At 43.0% G+C, this 19,629-nt stretch overlaps 1 protein-coding gene across 6 annotated transcripts in view; it reads left to right on the top strand.

Annotated features, from left to right (window-relative positions):
* Positions 1–19,629, top strand: part of LOC140198120 (uncharacterized) — a 127,717-nt gene that overhangs the window by 94,832 nt on the left and 13,256 nt on the right. For all 6 annotated transcript variants that reach the window (XM_072259056.1, XM_072259055.1, XM_072259053.1 and 3 more), the window contains 4 exons: positions 3,371–3,697; positions 12,890–13,147; positions 15,750–15,866; positions 18,132–18,236. In XM_072259056.1, the coding sequence (XP_072115157.1) occupies positions 3,371–3,697; positions 12,890–13,147; positions 15,750–15,866; positions 18,132–18,236 (807 nt within the window). The remainder of the gene's footprint in view (positions 1–3,370; positions 3,698–12,889; positions 13,148–15,749; positions 15,867–18,131; positions 18,237–19,629) is intronic.

Below are 19,629 nucleotides of genomic sequence, written 5' to 3'. Positions count from 1 at the left end.
GTCCTCCTTTTTTAGAATAAGCGAAATAGAAGCTTCATAAAAAGACTGAAGCAAACTACCCAATTTGAAAGAATCCAAAAAGACTAAGTGTAACTGCTGTATAATTAAGGAAGAAAAAATCTTATAAAATTCTCCAGAAAGTCCATCTGGACCCGGAGCCTTCCCCAAGTGTAATGAACATATAGCCTTTGCGATGTCCTCATAAGAAAGGGTTGATCCATCTGTTTCCAATTATCTGCAGAAAGTACAGGGATATTTAACTGATCTAGAAAATTATTCATTACAGTATTACCTTTAGGGGAATCAGAACTATAAAGTTTAGAATAGAATTCTCTAAAGGTATCACTTATTTCAGAGTAATCAGTTGTTCTATCACCATTAGTTTTGCAAATTTCTTCAATTTGTTGTTTAACTACGGAAGTTTTTAATTGGTTGGCCAATACTTTGCCTGATTTATCTCCGTGAGTGTAAAATTGAGTTTTATCTTTAAGGAGTTGAGTTTCAATTGGATATGTTAACAGAAGATCATATTTAATTTTAATTTCAACAGGCCTTTTATATAAAACAGGATCTGGAGCTATAGGATATTTTTGATCTAATTGTTTCAATTGATTGGCTAATTCAATTCTTTCTTTATTAGCTTTACTTCTTAACACTCACAGTATAAGAAATAATTTGTCCTCAAATATAGGCCTTGAAAGTATCCCATACAATAAGATTAGAAGTCTCTTCCTTTTTACTCTCTTCAAAAAACAAAATAATATGCTTCTCTAGAAATTTAAAAAATTCCTTATCAGATAACAAAGTTGTATTAAAATGCCAAAATCTGTTGGTTTGAAGAAGACCAAGGAGTTTTAAAGATAGAAATATAGGAGCATGATCTGAAACAGCAATCTCTTCATATTCACAGGCACGAACTAAGGAAATCATTTGACTATCAATTAAAAAAAATCTGTCCTGGAATATGTATGATGAACATGGGAAAAATACGAATACTCCCTATCTAAAGGATATAAAAAACACCAAACATCAACTGTACCACACTTCAATAAAAAGAATTGAATAAACAAAGCTGATTTATTAAGAGATGCTGGTCTAGAATATGATTGGTCTAAAATTGGGTCTAGCCAACAGTTAAAATCTCCTCCCATCACCAAAGAATAAAGATTCAGATCTGGTTAAAAACGAAAAAAGATGCTCAAAAAATCCTGGATCATTTACATTTGGGGCATACACATTCGCAAATACTATTAATTTATTATCTAGTTTTCCTGAAACTATAACAAAATGTCCATTAGTATCAGACACTGCTTTATGTTGGACAAAGGAAAATGTAATATCTATAAGAATCAAAACTCCTCCTAGATTTGGCCTGAAAAGAAGAGTGAAAACAAAGTCCATTTCAACGGCGAAAATCCATCCCTCCCCCTCCTGTCTTCTCCTATCATTTTGGATCTCCCCCTCCCCCTCCCTCTTTCAAATCTCATACTAGCTCTTCCTTCAGTTAGTCCTGACGAAGGGTCTCGGCCTGAAACATCAACTGTAGCTCTTCCTAGAGATGCTGCCTGGCCTGCTGCTTTCACCAGCAACTTTGATGTGTGTTGCTTCCCCAGATATGTTGTGTCACTGTCAGTCAACCAGAATAAGCAGAATCAGCCCCCTTTGTTCACACTCTTTTCCTCCTGCCAGTCAGCCAATCTTCTATCCATACCTTTCCTGTAATGCTATAGGTTCTTAACTTGTTAAGCAGCCTCCGTAGCAACTTGTCAAAGGCCTTCTGAAAATCCACGCAAACTACATCCATTAACTCTCCGTTGTCTATTTTGCCTGTAATTTCCTCAAAGAATTCCAACAGATTCTTCAGGCACAATTTCCCCTTAGGAAAATCCTGCTGACTTTGCCTTATTTTGCCATGTGCCTTCAAGCATCTCAAAACATCATCCTTAATAATAGAATCCAATGTCTTCCCAACCACTGAGGTCAGACTAGCTGGCCTATAATTTCCTTTCTTCTGCTTCCCTCCCTTCTTAAAGTGTGGAGGAATATTTGCAATTTTCCAGTCCTCTGGATTCATTCCTGAATCTATTGATTCTCAAAAAGATCATTCTTAATGCCTCCACAATCATTTCAGCTACAACTTTCAGAACCTTGTGGCGTAGTCAATCTGGTCCAGGTGACTCTGAGACCAAACACTGCTGATCCAATCCTTCTATCATATGAGGAATCACAATTCCATGCAAACACCATAACTATGGCCCTGTGCTCCAGACATCATCCCGGTGAATCTCCTCTGCACTATCTCTATTGCTACCACATCCTCCCTGCAGTCTACTATCTAGATCAGTACACAGTACTCCAAGTGTTTTGCTTTCCTGTGGCAAGGAGCTTTCTTCTCACTGTGGCCATGAGGAAGGAGGTACAGGAATCTGAGGTCCCACATCACCAGGTTCAGGAACAGTTATTACCCCACAACTATTGGAGTCCTGAACCAGAATGGATAATGAATAAACTCTTCCCGAGCATCCAGCCAGGTACAATTATTGATTATAACCAAATTTTTGATGACAAACTCTGCCATCTTCATCAAGGATAACTTCATGTACCTCAACACTGATTTGATTTATCAACCTATGGACTCTCTTTCAAGGACTCTAAAACTAATGTTGTCAATATTTATTTATTTTTATTATTTTGCTTTTTTTTCCTTTCTGTATTTGACCAATGTGTCCTTTGCACATTGTTTGTGGGCAGCTTTTCACTGATTCTATTGTGTTTCTTTGTATTTCCTGTGAATGCCCACAGGAAACAAATCTCAGGGCAGTGTATGCTGACATATACTCTTTATACTTTGATAATAAGTTTGCTTTGAACTTTGAAGCTTTGCAGAAAGTGCAGAAAAGGTTTACCAGGATGCTGCCTGGTTTAGAGGGCATGTGCTATCATGGGAGATTGGATAAACTTGTATTTCCTGGAACAGTGATGGCTGGGGGGCGGAAGGGGTGATCTGATATTGGTTTATAAGATTATGAGAGGCATGGGTAAGCTAGACAGGGAGTACTTGCCTCATAGAGTTGAAATATCTAATACCAGAGGGCATGCATTGAAGGTGAGAGGGGTGAGCTTTTTACTCAGAGTACACTAAATGGTATGGTGGTAGAGGCAGATGCATCAGAGGCTTTTAGGAGACTTTTGGATAGGCACATGGATGTCAGGAAGATGGAGGGATGTGGACAGGAGGGATGAGTGTCGAGGTGTTTTTGATTTGCTCTTCAGCTGGTTTGGCAGAACACTGTGGGCTGAATGCCCTGTTCCTGTGCTCTACTGTTTTATGTTCTGAGAGTAGTCTCACCAATGTATTTGTATTTGACAGGGGCAAATGTAACACGTAATGCTTCACCAGGCAGTTCGGTGACATTTCCTGGAATGGATGAGAAAGAAATGAGAATTACTCAAGTTATGCATTGGGAAAAAGTGCCAGAACACCCCGGGAAAGTGACCTCCATGGATCCATTTCTCCAGTTTCATGTGGGAGCAAAGGAACCTGCCTTAATAAAAAAATACTTGGGACGCATCGACTTTTCCCCATCCAATGGATCACTTGTATTCAGGAATCTGACTTACGCAGATGCTGGTTGTTATAGACTTTCCATCAATCTACGAACAAGTACTATTCACTATGTTTGCTTGAATATAATAGGTATGTTTAAAATAAACTTGTTTTTATCTCCACATCCTGCTGTAGTTTAAAAGGTTAAGCCTTCAGAGCACAATAGTGGAATTTCCCAAAACGCATTCCTGATCAGATCCCAAAGAGGAACTGCTGCCCATGGAATGGTTTAGAGGAATATGGGCCAAACATGGGCACATGGGACAGCTTAGATGGGCAACTTGGTCAGCATTGCTGAGGTGTGCTGAAGGGCTTGTTTCCCTGATGCAAAACTCTGCAACTTTGACTTTATGAACATTTATCAGGTATCGATGTCCACATCGAAAAAAGATGAACCCATATCTCTCCTTCACCCAGTGTCACGTTAGAACTTGATGTGATGTGCAAAGCAAATGCACTTCAACCTGAACGCTACAGAAAGTAATGTATAACATAGAAACATAGAAACATAGAAAATAGGTGCAGGAGTAGGCCATTCGGCCCTTCAAGCCTGCACCGCCATTTATTATGATCATGGCTGATCATCCAACTCAGAACCCCGCCCCAGCCTTCCCTCCATACCCCCTGATCCCCGTAGCCACAAGGGCCATATCTAACTCCCTCTTAAATATAGCCAATGAACTGGCCTCAACTGTTTCCCGTGGCAGAGAATTCCACAGATTCACCACTCTCTGTGTGAAGAAGTTTTTCCTAATCTCGGTCCTAAAAGGCTTCCCCTTTATCCTCAAACTGTGACCCCTCGTTCTGGACTTCCCCAACATCAGGAACAATCTTCCTGCATCTAGCCTGTCCAATCCCTTTAGGATTTTATACGTTTCAATCAGATCCCCCCTCAATCTTCTAAATTCCAACGAGTACAAGCCCAGTTCATCCAGTCTTTCTTCATATGAAAGTCCTGCCATCCCAGGAATCAATCTGGTGAACCTTCTTTGTACTCCCTCTATGGCAAGGATGTCTTTCCTCAGATTAGGGGACCAAAACTGCACACAATACTCCAGGTGTGGTCTCACCAAGGCCTTGTACAACTGCAGTAGTACCTCCCTGCCCCTGTACTCGAATCCTCTCGCTATAAATGCCAGCATACCATTCGCCTTTTTCACCGCCTGCTGTACCTGCATGCCCACTTTCAATGACTGGTGTATAATGACACCCAGGTCTCGTTGCACCTCCCCTTTTCCTAATCGGCCACCATTCAGATAATAATCTGTTTTCCTATTTTTGCCACCAAAGTGGATAACTTCACATTTATCCACATCAAATTGCATCTGCCATGAATTTGCCCACTCACCCAACCTATCCAAGTCACTCTGCATCCTCTTAGCATCCTCCTCACAGCTAACACTGCCACCCAGCTTCGTGTCATCCGCAAACTTGGAGATGCTGCATTTAATTCCCTCATCCAAGTCATTAATATATATTGTAAACAACTGGGGTCCCAGCACTGAGCCTTGCGGTACCCCACTAGTCACCGCCTGCCATTCTGAAAAGGTCCCATTTATTCCCACTCTTTGCTTCCTGTCTGCTAACCAATTCTCCATCCATATCAATACCTTACCCCCAATACCGTGTGCTTTAAGTTTGCACACTAATCTCCTGTGTGGGACCTTGTCAAAAGCCTTTTGAAAATCCAAATCTACCACATCCACTGGTTCTCCCCTATCCACTCTACTAGTTACATCCTCAAAAAATTCTATGAGAGTCGTCAGACATGATTTTCCTTTCACAAATCCATGCTGACTTTGTCCGATGATTTCACCGCTTTCCAAATGTGCTGTTATCACATCTTTGATAACTGACTCCAGCAGTTTCCCCACCACCGACGTTAGGCTAATCGGTCTATAATTCCCGGTTTCTCTCTCCCTCCTTTTTTAAAAAGTGGGGTTACATTAGCCACCCTCCAATCCTCAGGAACTAGTCCAGAATCTAACGAGTTTTGAAAAATTATCACTAATGCATCCACTATTTCTTGGGCTACTTCCTTAAGCACTCTAGGATGCAGACCATCTGGCCCTGGGATTTATCTGCCTTCAATCCCTTCAATTTACCTAACACCACTTCCCTACTAACATGTATTTCGCTCAGTTCCTCCATCTCACTGGACCCTCTGTCCCCTACTATTTCTGGAAGATCATTTATGTCCTCCTTAGTGAAGACAGAACCAAAGTAATTATTCAATTGGTCTGCCATGTCCTTGCTCCCCATAATCAATTCACCTGTTTCTGTCTGTAGGGGACCTACATTTGTCTTTACCAGTCTTTTCCTTTTTACATATTTATAAAAGCTTTTACAGTCAGTTTTTTTGTTCCCTGCCAGTTTTCTCTCATAATCTTTTTTCCCCTTCCTAATTAAGCCCTTTGTCCTCCTCTGCTGAACTCTGAATTTCTCCCAGTCCTCAGGTGAGCCACTTTCTCTGGCTAATTTGTATGCTTCTTCTTTGGAATTGATACTATCCCTAATTTCCCTTGTCAGCCACGGGTGCACTACCTTCCTTGATTTATTCTTTTGCCAAACTGGGATGAACAATTGTTTTAGTTCATCCATGCAACCTTTAAATGCTTGCCATTGCATATCCACCATCAATCCTTTAAGTGTCATTTGCCAGTCTATCTTAGCTAATTCACGTCTCATACCTTCAAAGTTACCCCTCTTTAAGTTCAGAACCTTTGTTTCTGAATTAACTATGTCACTCTCATAATGTGCTTTCCATTTTTTAAATCTATATTGGCCTCTATGTGTGTTGTGGATAACCACTTCACTTGAGCATTTGCTACCATTGCATTGGGTATCTTGAATTCTAGCCACACCCCATTCTTGTTTTCCCATGCTTACATGAACACCTGAAGGGATGGATTAAAGAATGGATGTGATGTCCCTGACACTTGTTCCCCTGATCATTGGCAGATGTCCTCACTGTCACCACTGCCGGCAGCCTCTAACCACAGTGATTCACAAGTAGCTCCCAATCTCTGATCAGAACCAGCAGCCAACTCAACCTGTTATAGAGACATAGAGTACGACAGCCCAGAAATCATCCTTTGTCCCACCTGGTCCATGTCGACCTGATGCTCTGCCTGGTTCTGTCTACCTCCACCCAGACCATCCATGTACCTATCAGAACTTCTCTTAAATGTTACAACTGAGCCTGTATACACCACTTCTGCTGGCAGCTTGTTCCACATTCACGGCACCCTCCGAGAGAAGAAGTTCTCTGTCAGGTTCCCCTTAAATAAGACCATAAGAGATGAGCAGAATTAGTCTATCTGACCCATCGGGCCTGCTCTGCCATTCCATCATGGCTGATTCATTTCACCTTTCACCCTTAACATATGACCTCCGGTTCTAGTCTCACCCAACCTGAGGAGGAGAAAGCCTGCACACATACACTTTGTCTATAACTCTCATATTGTATACCTCTATAAAATCCCCCCTTGTTCTCCAGGGAGTGAAGTCCTATCCTATTCAATCTTCCCCTAAAACTCAGGTGCTCAAGTCCCAGTAAATTTAGTCTGGCTGTATCCCATGCTCTCTTCACAAACTCATGATAACATCTGAAGGAGAAATTGAAGAATCAGTGTGACATCGGTGATGCTTGTACCCCACGTCCCATTCCACCGCTCTCTGAGATCATGGCAGATGTGTGACCGAACCCCACGTCCCCACTGCAGGCAGCCTCTAACCACAGAGATTCACAAGTGGCTCTCAGTCTCTGATCAGAAGCAGCAACTGACTCAATCTGTTGTGCAGAAGAGCACTACGAATTTCTGCCGAGTTTTCAGCTGGGGCAGACTCAATGGGCTGAATAGCCTAATTCTGCTTCTATGTCCAATGGAATCGCTTCATTATCTTCTAATTTTTAGGTTATGTCAAGTCCAAAAGAGTATTTGATAAATCTAGAGATCTGCTGGTTCCTGGTCAGTAGTTACAGGCATTAGTCTGATTTCAGTCACTGCACATTGATTCCACACTAAATCAATCTCTGATTTAAATGGGCAGTTTCCCTCTTTAAAATATACTGAGCATGTTTTTACTGGCCCCTTTATTAAAGTGGTAGAAGAATTGTTGTTGATCAAGATAGATCAGAAGACCCAGCAGCTCATTGTTAGGCTGTGGAACCCATTTTACTTCCTTGAGGTTCTGTTTCTTTTACCTGTTCCATAAAGATTCAAAGTACGTTTATTACCAAAGTGTGTATAAATTATACAATTTTGAGATTCATCTCCTTACAGGTAGCCAAAAGACAAGAAACCTGAAAGAACCCATTTAAAAAAGACTAATAAACACTCAAATGTGCAGAGCAATGGCATTCAGAATGAAAGTCAGTCCACAGGCACAGCCTCAGCCTCGGTTCGTAACACAGGAGAGCAAAACGGAGCTTGTAGACATGAAGCGAAGAGCTGCCAGAGCAGATCACAGCCTGAGCACCGGCTTGACCCTTGCCTCCAGTCCTGACACCCTGCCTTTTCAATCCATCCAGCCTGGCGTTTAAATTGCCCAAACGCTGGGCCGTCCCTTGCTCTAGGACCTGGGCCTTATTGCTTCAGTATGCTCCGGGCCTGGGCCTGGACCTGGACCAGTCCAGCATGTTCTGGCCTGGCACTTCCAACCTCGCTTTCGGTTTAGGTGGATAGGCTCCAAAACTCCTCTGCTCCTCCCGTTACATGTTGGGGAAAGGTGACAAGTCAACAGGTCACTGATCCCAAACCACATACTAAATGCTGGAGGAACTCAGCAGGTCAGACAGCATTTACAGCAAGGAATAGAGAGTTATCGTTTTGGGCCGAGACCCTCCATCAGCACTCTCTGTGAACACATGGTCAAAGAGTTGGAAATAAGCAGAGATCGGGGGGGGGGGGGGACAGTGAGAGAGTGTCTCACTGAATTCCCCTCAAAGGGAGGATTTGAACTTCTTCAGGGTAGTCATACCTCGAAGAGGTTTTGCAGAGATTCTGCAGGAGTTGGAAATCCAGTGCAAGACCTGCAAAATGCTGGAGGAAAGGAATAAGTAGTCCATGTTTACTATGTTTAGGGCCAAGACATGAGGACCCTTCATATTCCTGAGAGATTGATGGTAAATTCCTCAGTTATCACAATACAATCAGTCTTAAAAAATGAGCATATTGAGATCAAAATCCTTAGGATGTTCGTCAACATATAAAGCATATTGCAAGCACATGTTTTGACAAAAGACTGATGAATTCAATAAAGAATTCAATAACTGCACCAACTGGTTAGGCAGGACCAGAACTGGGGATTATTATGGAGGTGGGGAAGGGTGTGGAATTTCACACTAGAGTCAGGATCAAATATGTCATGGAGGCAAGGTCTGTATCACAGTCTTGTTCCAAACATAGAGAAAAAAATAATTGCAGATTGACGTAGGTAGTATATTCTGCAAAAGAGTGACTAATGTCACCTAGAACATTCTAAGGATTTAAGCTGTCTATTTAAATCAGACTGATTTTTTAAAAAAACAAAGTTCAAAGTAAATTTTATTATTGAAGTATAAATGTCACCTAATACTACCTTGTGATTCATTTTTTTGCAAGAATTCATTGTAGACAGTAAAACAAGTACATAGAATCAATGAAAAAAATTACACACAAAGACTGACAAATTGTTCAAATACAGAAAGAAACTAGTAGTAGTAGTAATAATAATAATACAAGGTTATGTAAATACACAGAACTGAAAATAAGAGTTGTCGAGTCCTCAATGTAATATCAGGTTAATGGCTACAATTATTGACTGCAGACTGATATGAATACCAATTTCAGTCTGTTATAAGTAATTGCTGCATGTTATCAAATACTGCTTTTAATATATTGTCAGTGGATCAAATTGATTCAATAATCAGGACCACAAAGGTAGAAATCTCGTGATTACTGTCTGTGCCGCGCGACAGAGAGAATAGGAATAGAATGAGGTGGAGGATAAATGCGTGACTGAGGGATGGGAGCAGGGGGTAGGGATTCAGATTTCTGGATCATTGGGACCTCTTTTGGGACAGGTGTGACCTGTTCAAAAAGGATGTTTTCCACTTGAATCCCAGGGGGACCAATATCCTGGCGGGAAGGATTGCTAAGGCTACTGGGGAGAGTTTAAACTAGAATTGTTGGGGGGTGGGAACCGAACTGAAGAAACTGGGGAAGAAGAGCTTGGCTCACAAATAGAGAAAGCTTGTAGACAGTGCAAGAGGGAGGATAGGCAGGTGATAGAGAAGGGTTGCGCTCAGATCGAAGGTTTGAGATGTGTCTATTTTAATGCAAGGAGTGTTGTGAACAACGTGCTGGGTTTTTGGTGTTTCAGAAAGGACAGGGAGGGAGGCAAAAGAGGTGGGGATGTGACACTGTTTATTAGAGATAGTGTCACAGCTGCAGAAAAGGTGGATGCCATGGAGGGATTGTCTATGGAGTCTCTGTGGGTGGAGGTTAGGAACAGGAAGGGTTCAATAACTTTACTGGGTGATTTTTATACACCGCCCAATAGTAACAGAGATATCGAGGAGCAGATAAGGAAACAGATCCTGGAAAGATATAATAATAACAGAGTTGTCATGATGGGAGAATTTAATTTCCCAAATATCGTTTGGCATCTCCCTGGAGCAAGGGGTTTAGATGGGGTGGAGTTTGTTAGATGTGCTCAGGAAGGTTTCTTGACACAATATGTAGACAAGTCTACAAGAGGAGAGGCTGTACTTGATTTCATATTGGGAAATGAACCTGGTCAGTTGTCAGATCTCCCAGTGGGAGAGCATTTTGGAGATAGTGATCATAATTCTATCTCCTTTACAATAGCATTGGAGAGAGATAGGATCAGACAAGTTAGAAAAGCATTTAATTGGAGTAAGGGGAATTATGAGGCTATCAGGCAGGAAATTGGAGGCTTAAATTAGAAACAGATGTTCTTAGGGAAAAGTACGGATGAAATGTGGTAAATATTCAGGGGATATTTGTGTGGAGTTCTGCGTAGGTACGTTCCAATGAGACAGGGAAGTTACGGTAGGGTACAAGAACCGTGGTGTGCAAAGGCTGTAATAAATCTAGTCAAGAAGAAAAAAAAAGCTTACAAAATGTTCAGAGAGCTAGGTAATGTTAGAGATCTAGAAGATTATAAGGCTAATAGGAAGGAGCTTAAGAAGGAAATTAGGAGAGCCAGAAGGGGCCATGAGAAGGCCTTGGCAGGCTGGAATAAGGAAAACCCCAAGGAATTCCACAAATATATGAAGAGTAAAAGGATAAAATGTGAAAGAATAGGACCTATGAAATGTGACAGTGGGAAAGTGTGTATGGAACTGGAAGAAATAGCAGAGGTACTTAATGAATACATTACTTCAGTATTCACTATGGAAAAGGATCTTGGTGATTGTAGTGATGACTTGCAGCAGACAGAAACGCTTGAGCATGTAGATATTAAGAAAGGGGATGTGCTGGAGCGTTTGGAAAGCATCAAATTAGATAAGTCACCGGATAGGATGAGATGTACCCCAGGCTACTGTGGGAGGCGAGGAAGGAGATTGCTGAGCCTCTGGTGATGATCTTTGCATCATCAATGGGGACGGGAGAGGTTCCCGAGGATTGGGGGGGGGGGGGTTGCAGACGTTGTTCCTTTGTTCAAGAAAGGGAGTAGAGATAGTCCAGGAAATTATAGACCAGTGAGCCTTACCTCAGTGGTTGGTAAATTGATGGAGAAGATCCTGAGAGACAGGATTTATGAAGATTTGGAGAGATATAATATGATTAGGAGTAGTCAGCATGACTTTGTTAAGGGCAGGTCATGCCTTACGAGCTTGACTGATTTTTTTGAAGGTGTGACTAATCACATTGATGAAGGAAGAGCAGTAGATGTAGTGTATATGGATTTCAGCAAGGCATTTGATAAGGTACCCCATGCAAGGCTTATTGAGAAAGTAAGGGGGTATGGGATGCAAGGGAACATTGCTTTGTGGATCCAGAACTGGCTTGCCCACAGAAGGCAAAGAGTGGGTCTAGGCGGGTCATATTCTGCATGGAGGTCAGTCACCAGTGAAGTGCCTCAGGGATCTGTTCTGGGACCCTTACTCTTCGTGATTTTTATAAATAACTTGGATGAGGAAGTGGAGGGATGGATTAGTAAGTTTGCTGATGGCACAAAGGTTAGAGGTGTTGTGGATAGTGTGGAGGGCTGTCAGAGGTTACAGCGGGACACAGATAGAATGCAAAACTGGGCTGAGAAGTGGCAGATGGAGTTGAACCCTGATAAGTGTGAAGTGGTTCATTTTGGTAGGTCAAATATGAATATAGTATTAATGGTAAGGCTCTTGGCAGTGTGGAGGATCAGAGGGATCTTGGGTCCAAGTCCATAGGATACTCAAAGCAGCTGCACAGGTAGACTCTCTGGTTAAGAAGGCATATGGTGTATTGGCCTTTATCAATCGTGGAATTGAATTTAGAAGCCGAGAGGTAATGTTGCAGCTATATAGGACCCTAGTCAGACCCCACTTGGAGTACTGTGCTCAGTTCTGGTTGCCTCACTACAGGAAGAATGTGAAAGCCATAGAAGGGTGCAGAGGAGATTTAAAAGGATGTTGCCTGGATTGGGGAGCATGCCTTATGAGAACAGGTTGAGTGAACTCGGCCTTTTCTCCTTGGAGCGATGGAAGATGAGAGGTGACCTGATAGGGCTGTATAAGATGATGAGAGGCATTGATCGTGTGGATAGTCAGAGGCTTTTTCCCAGGGCTGAAATGGTTGCCACAAGAGGACACAGGTTTAAGGTGCTGGGGTGTAGGTACAGAGGAGATGTCAGGGGTAAGTGTTTTACTCAGAGAGTGGTGAGTGCATTGAATGGGCTGCTGGCAACGGTGGTGGAGGGGGATATGATAAAGTCTTTTAAGGGACTTTAAAATAGGTACATGGCACTTAGTAAAATAGAGGGCTTTAGTAAGCCTAGTAACTTCTAAGGTAGGGATATGTTTGGCACAACTCCGTGGGCCGAAGTGCCTGTATTGTGCTGTAGGTTTTTTGTTTCTATATTTCTATGTTTCTAGTATGAAAATGGTGGAAATACTCAGCAGGCCAAGAAATATGAAGTTACCTTTCGAGTTGACTTTGTGTTGGATCTGAGACATTTCTCCTTCCACGGCAGCTGACAGACTCATTGGTTTATCACACACTGGTCTCTTTGTCATAGTGAGAGAGCTCATTGCTAACATTGCATCTCATTAATCAGTAGTTTCTCCTTTAGATGAACTGTCCAAACCTTCCATCTGGATCAACAGCAGCTCTCTGCATTCCCCCATCCAGCTCAGCTGTAATGTCGATGGAGATTCTCTGAGCTACCAATGGTGGAAAGATGGAAGGGAGGTCTCCCAGGATCAGCTGATGGACGGTAACAAAAGCCTTGTTATCCGGAGTGCTTCCAGAAGTGACTGTGGAACTTACACCTGCAATGTCACCAACCCAATCAACTCTGTCCAGGCAAACTACTTGCTAACGATTCACGGTAAGCTTGTTTATTTATGACATCACGAGGGTACAGTTCATTATCATCTGCTGTTGGTGGGCTTTTGAACACAGTCTGTGCAAATCCATAGTGGAGCAGAGAGAGAGAGTAAAGATTAATCTGAAGTGTTTTAAATATAAATTGTAATCAGTCTGATAAAGGGGAACAGTGCATCACAACATAAAGCAGACCTGACATCTCCTTTTACCATTTCAATGTTCTGTCAAGGAGGTTGACTCCAGGTTAGGGAACTGCACAGACAGAGTCAGAATTGGCTTTACTGTCTCTGTCCCGTAAGATGTGAAATACAGATGTAGAACATTATAACACAGTCCAGGTCCTTCAGCCCACAATGTTGCGTTGCTCCAATCCTTTAACCTTCTCCAAGATTAATCTAACTCCTCCCTCCCACATAGACTTCCATTTTTCTGTCATCGAAGTGTCCCTTATGTATCTGCCTCTACCACGAACTCTGGCAGCAGGTTCCATGCACTTCCAGCTCTCTGTGTTTAAAATAGAACAGCTTCTGACATTCTCCTTGTATTCTCCCAGTACCTTAAAGTTAAGCTCCCCTGTACGAGCTATTTCCACCCTGGGAAAATGTCTGGCTCTCCAGTCGACCTCTGCCCCTCATCCCTCTGTACACCTCTGTCACGTCACCGTTCAGCCTCCTTCTCTCCCAAGAGAGAAGCCGTGGCTCATTCAGCCTGTTGAGCAGGTTCAGTTTGTTTGGTTTGTGGTAGCTATGTGTTGTTATGTCTGGTAGCTGAACTTTGCAAAGGCATAAAATTACCTCGCATGGCGGTGGATATTGGTAGCTCGGGTTGAGGTGTCTGACGTTGTGGTGTTCACCAAGTTCCACAATTAGCTTGCACACATTTCCTCAACAGTCAAGGTGACATCCTCAGTGCGTAGTTGTTGGTGTCTCTCTCTGGGAGTGCTCACATTTGTACAGCAACCTGCCCCTCGGTCCTGATTAGCTACTCCCTTCAGATGCCCTTTGAATTTTATTGGTTCACGTTTTTTTGGCTCTTAGAGGTTCGCCTAGTTCAATATGTTTGTTTACGGAGTTATCAGGAGAGAACCAAGCTTCTAAATATTGTCCTGCCTGCTTTGTGTTTGTCTGCACCAGAACCTTCACGGTTCCCCAGTTAAAGTGGTGTCCTTCTTGGTCTTCATGTACCGAGATCAGCGACAGTGAATCATGTCTCCGTACTGCCAGTGGTTGTTCCCGTAAACAAGTTGAGAGTTCCTGTCAAGAACTACGTCGGCCAGACAGGATGTAAACCATCCATGAGGACTGGGATCGGAACTGGTTTATTACTGTCACGTGTGCTGAGATAAGGTGAATAGCTCATCTTGCGTACTGCTCTCACAGATCATTCATTACACAGTACATTGAGATAATACAGGGTAAAGCAATAACGAAATGCAGAAAAAAGCGTAACCATTCCAGCGAAGTAAAAATATCCCAGTGCAAGATCATAACAATATAGATTGTGAATTAAAGAGTCCATCTTACTGTACTAGGGAACCATTCAATTGTGTTATAATAACAGGGTAGAAGCTGTCTTGGAGCTTGGTGGTATGTGCTTTCAGGCTTTTGTATCTTCTACCTGACTGGTACCCTTCCTAATCTCTCCTTCCTGAAGTCCACAACAAATTCCTTGGTTTTGCTAATGTTGAGTGCGAGGTTGTTTTCCTGACACAGGCCGTTGATGCAGAGAGACTGCAGAGTGTATCACCCTTAAAGAAGCACTGCAGTTACTTACCCAGGCGACCCACACAGCCCCTCATCAACCCTGACCTCTGCCACCAAGGGAAGTCAGTGTATCGGACACCACTACCAATAGGTTCTCCTCCAGGTTGCAGCCAATCCTGACTTGGAAATCTAATCCCAAGAAAAGGCTGGGGAAAGCTTGCATCATTTTCTCTGGAGAGTGAGGGGAGACCTGTTTATAAGATCATGTGAGGCAAAGATGGAGCAGCGAGTTATCTTTTCCCAGGGTCAAAATCTCAAATACTAGATGACATGCAGGGGAGGGGTTTTTTCTAAATACAGCCTGGAATACACTGCCGGAGGTGGTGGCAGAGGCAGATACGATAAGTGTGTTCTTTTTGAAACTCTTAGATAGGCAAATGTATTGTATTGAGAATTGAAGGATATGGACATTATGCAGGTAGAAGGAATTAGTTTAGTTAGGTGTTATAGTATATGATAGTTTAATTAGTTCAACAAAACATTAAGTTCTGAAGGGCCTGTCCCTGTGTTGTACTGTTCTATGTTCTATCTTGCCCTTCGGTGCTTCTTGACCGATGTCTTGGCACTGTGGGCACAGAACACTGCAGTGTTTCACCATGGCAGATCACCGCCATATTCTAAAAGGTAATCGGGAGGGGAGGGGGAATGAATTCTTGCCAGGTATATGCTCAGATCTCAAATAAGCAGAAACAGAAGGTGTAACCTTCATGTCCTATGTTGGCTTGACCTAATAGGTGGAACATTGAGGGACTTCAACCAAGCAAACAGGTCGTTGCAATGATTGGTCATTTGCTCTGAGAATCCCTTTGCTATTCTAATGTGGAACCTTTCTGTTGGCAGGTCTTCCTCTGGTGGAGACTATCATTGTGGCCACATCAATTATCGGAATAATATTTTCTGCTGCGGCATTTCTTGGTTTGCTGCTACTGTGTTGCTTTAGGAGAGAAATGAGAAGAGGTGGGTGTCAAATCTCTGCTCTTATAAACCCATGGCTACCCAGTTAAATTAATCTGACTAATTTGAAAACTTTAGTGTGATGGTGGGAATTTTATTGCATTCCCAAAGCCCTGTTTTTAAGTAACTATAGTATATTTTCCTATTGTTGCAAAGTGTACTTCATCTCACAACTTAGTTACGTTTCTGCTCAGTTCAACTTCTCTCCTAATGAAAGTGTCATGGGTGAAATATCTTCATAAGTTGAGTCTGAATTCACTTGTTAAAAAAGTTAGAAATCTACAGATGCTGGCAATCTGAAATTAAAACAAAAGTCCTTGAGACATTCAGATTCAGACTAACACACAAAACAATGGAGGAACTCAGTGAGTCAGACAGTGTCTTTGGAGGACAATGGACAGTCAAGATTTCGGGTGAGCCAGACTGTGAAGGGTCTTGACCGAAAACATCGACTGTTTGTTTTCTTCCATGGATGCTGCCTGAACTTCAGAGCTCCTCCAGCTTTGGGCTTGTTGCTCCAGGTGCTAGCATCTGCTCTCTCCCGTGTCTCAGATCCAGATTAGTTTATCTTCTGCAATACGGTGGCAATGAAATAACTCGATTGCGTGAAGCTACGGGTAATAATGTCTGTAGTAATAAATATATTGACAAGTGTAAAACAGCAGAATAGTAATGTAATCTGAGGTAGTGGTGCCAAAGTGACTACTGTGGAATACCAAGACTGGAAGAATTAAGAGATTTGGGAATGCGACAGCACCACCAGGAAGGGGATGTGGAAAAAGGTCAGACAGCATCTGTATAGAGAGGGGCAGAGTGAATGTTTTGGATCCTGACCTCTCTGTCAGATCACAGAAAAGTTGGTACACAGGCATATTTTAAAGGGGGAGGGGGCTGAAGAGAACAAGGAGGAAGTTGACAGAAAAATGGATCCCACCACAGTTAGCTGAGGGAGGGTGGTGAAGGCACGTCAATGGCAACCTCTCTCAGTCAATACCCACCTCTGTCTTCGTTCTATTACAGCTAAAATGCATGTTCTATGTTCAAGTCTTATTTATTGTCATGGTGAGAGACAGCTACAATGAAAAAGTGGTGTCAGCATCACAGGCACCTAGATACAGAATATAACGAATACAGCAATTGTACAAGGCAGTGAAGAAGGAGAGGGGAGGAAAGTCTGTGCGAAAACAAGACCTTGAATGCAAAACAAAAGACACAGTCAGGGAAAAGTCCATGGTAGTGCAGGACGTGCTCTGAGGTGTTCCATTGCCGAGGTAGGGCAAGGCTTGGAGTTGTGCAGGTCGTTTCAAGAACCCGATGATTGTAGGGAAGTAACTGTTCTTGAATGTGCTGTTGTGGGACTTCGGGCTCCCGTTCCATTCCGGAGATGTGTGGAATTCTGGCTGCACCCTTTGGTGGATTTATAAGATCCTATCCAGCAGGTAGCGAAGGGATTAAGTCCAGAGTCTGGAAACATCAGATATGTGTCAGTGTGGCCTCTGGCTTCAGATAGAGTGCCAAAATAATTCCCAAGCAACAGAGTAAGATGTAACAGTGGACAATTCCAGAGATCCTGACACTGCCAGGGATGTGCACAAGTCGGATCTGGGGGCCTTATTGACCAGGTGGCAGGGATGGGTTTAATAAAGTGTACCAGACTTCCAGCTCTTCACATACACTGGGTGTTCCACCTTTGGCTTCCCTGGTGCTGCATATGGGAATGATGGCACAGACCTCCAGTGCTCTCTGCCATCTTTCGCTGAGGAGGTTGTGCTGTTCTATACCATATGGTCAATATTACCTGCTGCCTGACCCACAAAGAGCAGCACTGTTACCCGGGAACTATCCACTGCAGAATGCACTAGAGTCTAATACGGCACAGAAATAGGCCCTTGTGCCCAACTCAGTTATGTTAATTGAGTTAGTTACTTCAGCGAGTCCAGTTTGGCCCATATCCCTCTAAACCTTTCTTGTCCAAACACACGCCTCTTACACACCGTAAATGTGCTCACCTCTACCACTTCCTCTGGCAGTTTGTTCAATATGCCTTCCACACACTGCAGGGAAAAGTCACTACTCCCTTTAAGTCTTTCCCGCCCAGCTTAAATATATGCCTTTTAGTTTCAGGCACCCCTAGCTTGGGAAAAAGATAGAGACCATTCACTTTGTCTCCTACATTTCAGGGTTAAACAATCTGCAGCCTACCCAGGCTCCTACAGTGGTGTACAGAGGGTTCCAAGTGTCTTAACGTTTGTCTTCATTTCTCCACAGGTTCACTGAGGCAGCCCAAATACTTGTTTTTGCTCCTGTTTATCTGTAACACTCTGTCTCTTGTTGTTATCTCCATTGCCCTCATTTCCTGGATTGCAATAAAAGGTATGTGCAAAAATAATATTTGTTATTGACGTGGACCTGATCTGCTCAGGCGAGGAGGGATGGAGAAGGCTGTGTACCCTCTCCATCACAGAGTGTATTGTTTGTCTCTAGAGTTATGGGAGATGAAAAATAGGATAGACAGCTGGAATAATTTTTCCTGGGTTGGAAATGTCAAATACTACAGGTCATAGCTTAAAGGAAGGAAGCAAAAGTTTAAGAGAAATGTAGGGTGCACAAATATATTTTAACACAGTGGTAGGGTACTGGAATGGGCTTCCAGAGGTGGTGGTAGAAGAAGGTGTGATAGTGTGTAACACATTGATTTACAAAGCTGGTGATCACTGACAGGAGTTCAGTCCCCACCACTGCCTGAGAGGAAATTGTGCATTCTTCCCTTAAGACCATAAGGTAGAGGAGCAGAATTAGGCCATTCGGCCCATCATGTCTGCTCCACCATTTCATCATGGCTGATCCAATTTTCTTCTCAGCCCCATTCCCTCCCTTCTCCCTGTATCCCTTCGTGCCCTGACCAATCAAGAATCTATCAACCTCTGCCTTAAGTATACATATAGACTTGGCCTCCACAGCAGCTTGTGGCAAAGAATTCCACAAATTCACTGCTCTCTGGCTAAAGAAATTCTTCCTCATCTCTGTGGGTTTCCTCTGTGTGTTCTGGTTTCCTCCCATGTTCCAAAGATGTACAGTTTAGGTTTGTAAATTGTGGGCATGCAGATGTGTGTCTGCCCAACACAATCGTCACCGATTTAATTTGACCCAAGCAGTTTATGTTTCGACGTTCAATGTACGTGTTCCAAATAAAATGAATATTTCATCTTTAGTGACATTCAAGAGACTTCTTGATGCAGGGAATGGAGGGACATGACTTGTGTGCAGGCAGAAGAGATTAGTTTAATTTGGGATTGTTTGTGGGAGGAAGGGCCTGATCCTGTGCTGTACTGGTCTACGTTCGTACATTCTATGTTCATTAGCACCTGTGGCCCCACCACGCTTGGCCCGGTGCTGGTTTACCTGCTGGATGTCACCAGAGTGACGGCAAAGCCCTGGTTGTGGTCCCAACCTGCTGGCACAAGGCAGGTTGCACCTCGTCATTTGATTTCATCCTAACACCATGCACCATGACACTGTCATTGCCCAAGAGGGTGTCAGCACACAGAATGTGGTATCCCTCAAATGGCACACTTGTGATTAGACAGCAATGTCTTTGCAATGTCAGCACCTGCCTAAAGAGGGATAAATGTCAGTAAGTCCTTACCCAGCGTGGGGAACTTGACTGTCAAGGGAAACACCCAGGCTGTTCAGTATCCTGACATTCCCTGTCCAATGTCAGTTGCCAGGTGAGTGTCCTGATATTCCCTGTCCATTCGTCAATCGC

The sequence above is a fragment of the Mobula birostris genome, chromosome 5, assembly GCF_030028105.1.
Source record: "Mobula birostris isolate sMobBir1 chromosome 5, sMobBir1.hap1, whole genome shotgun sequence".
Taxonomy (NCBI): Eukaryota; Metazoa; Chordata; class Chondrichthyes; order Myliobatiformes; family Myliobatidae; genus Mobula; species Mobula birostris.
This window is presented reverse-complemented; position numbering and strand designations above follow the sequence as displayed.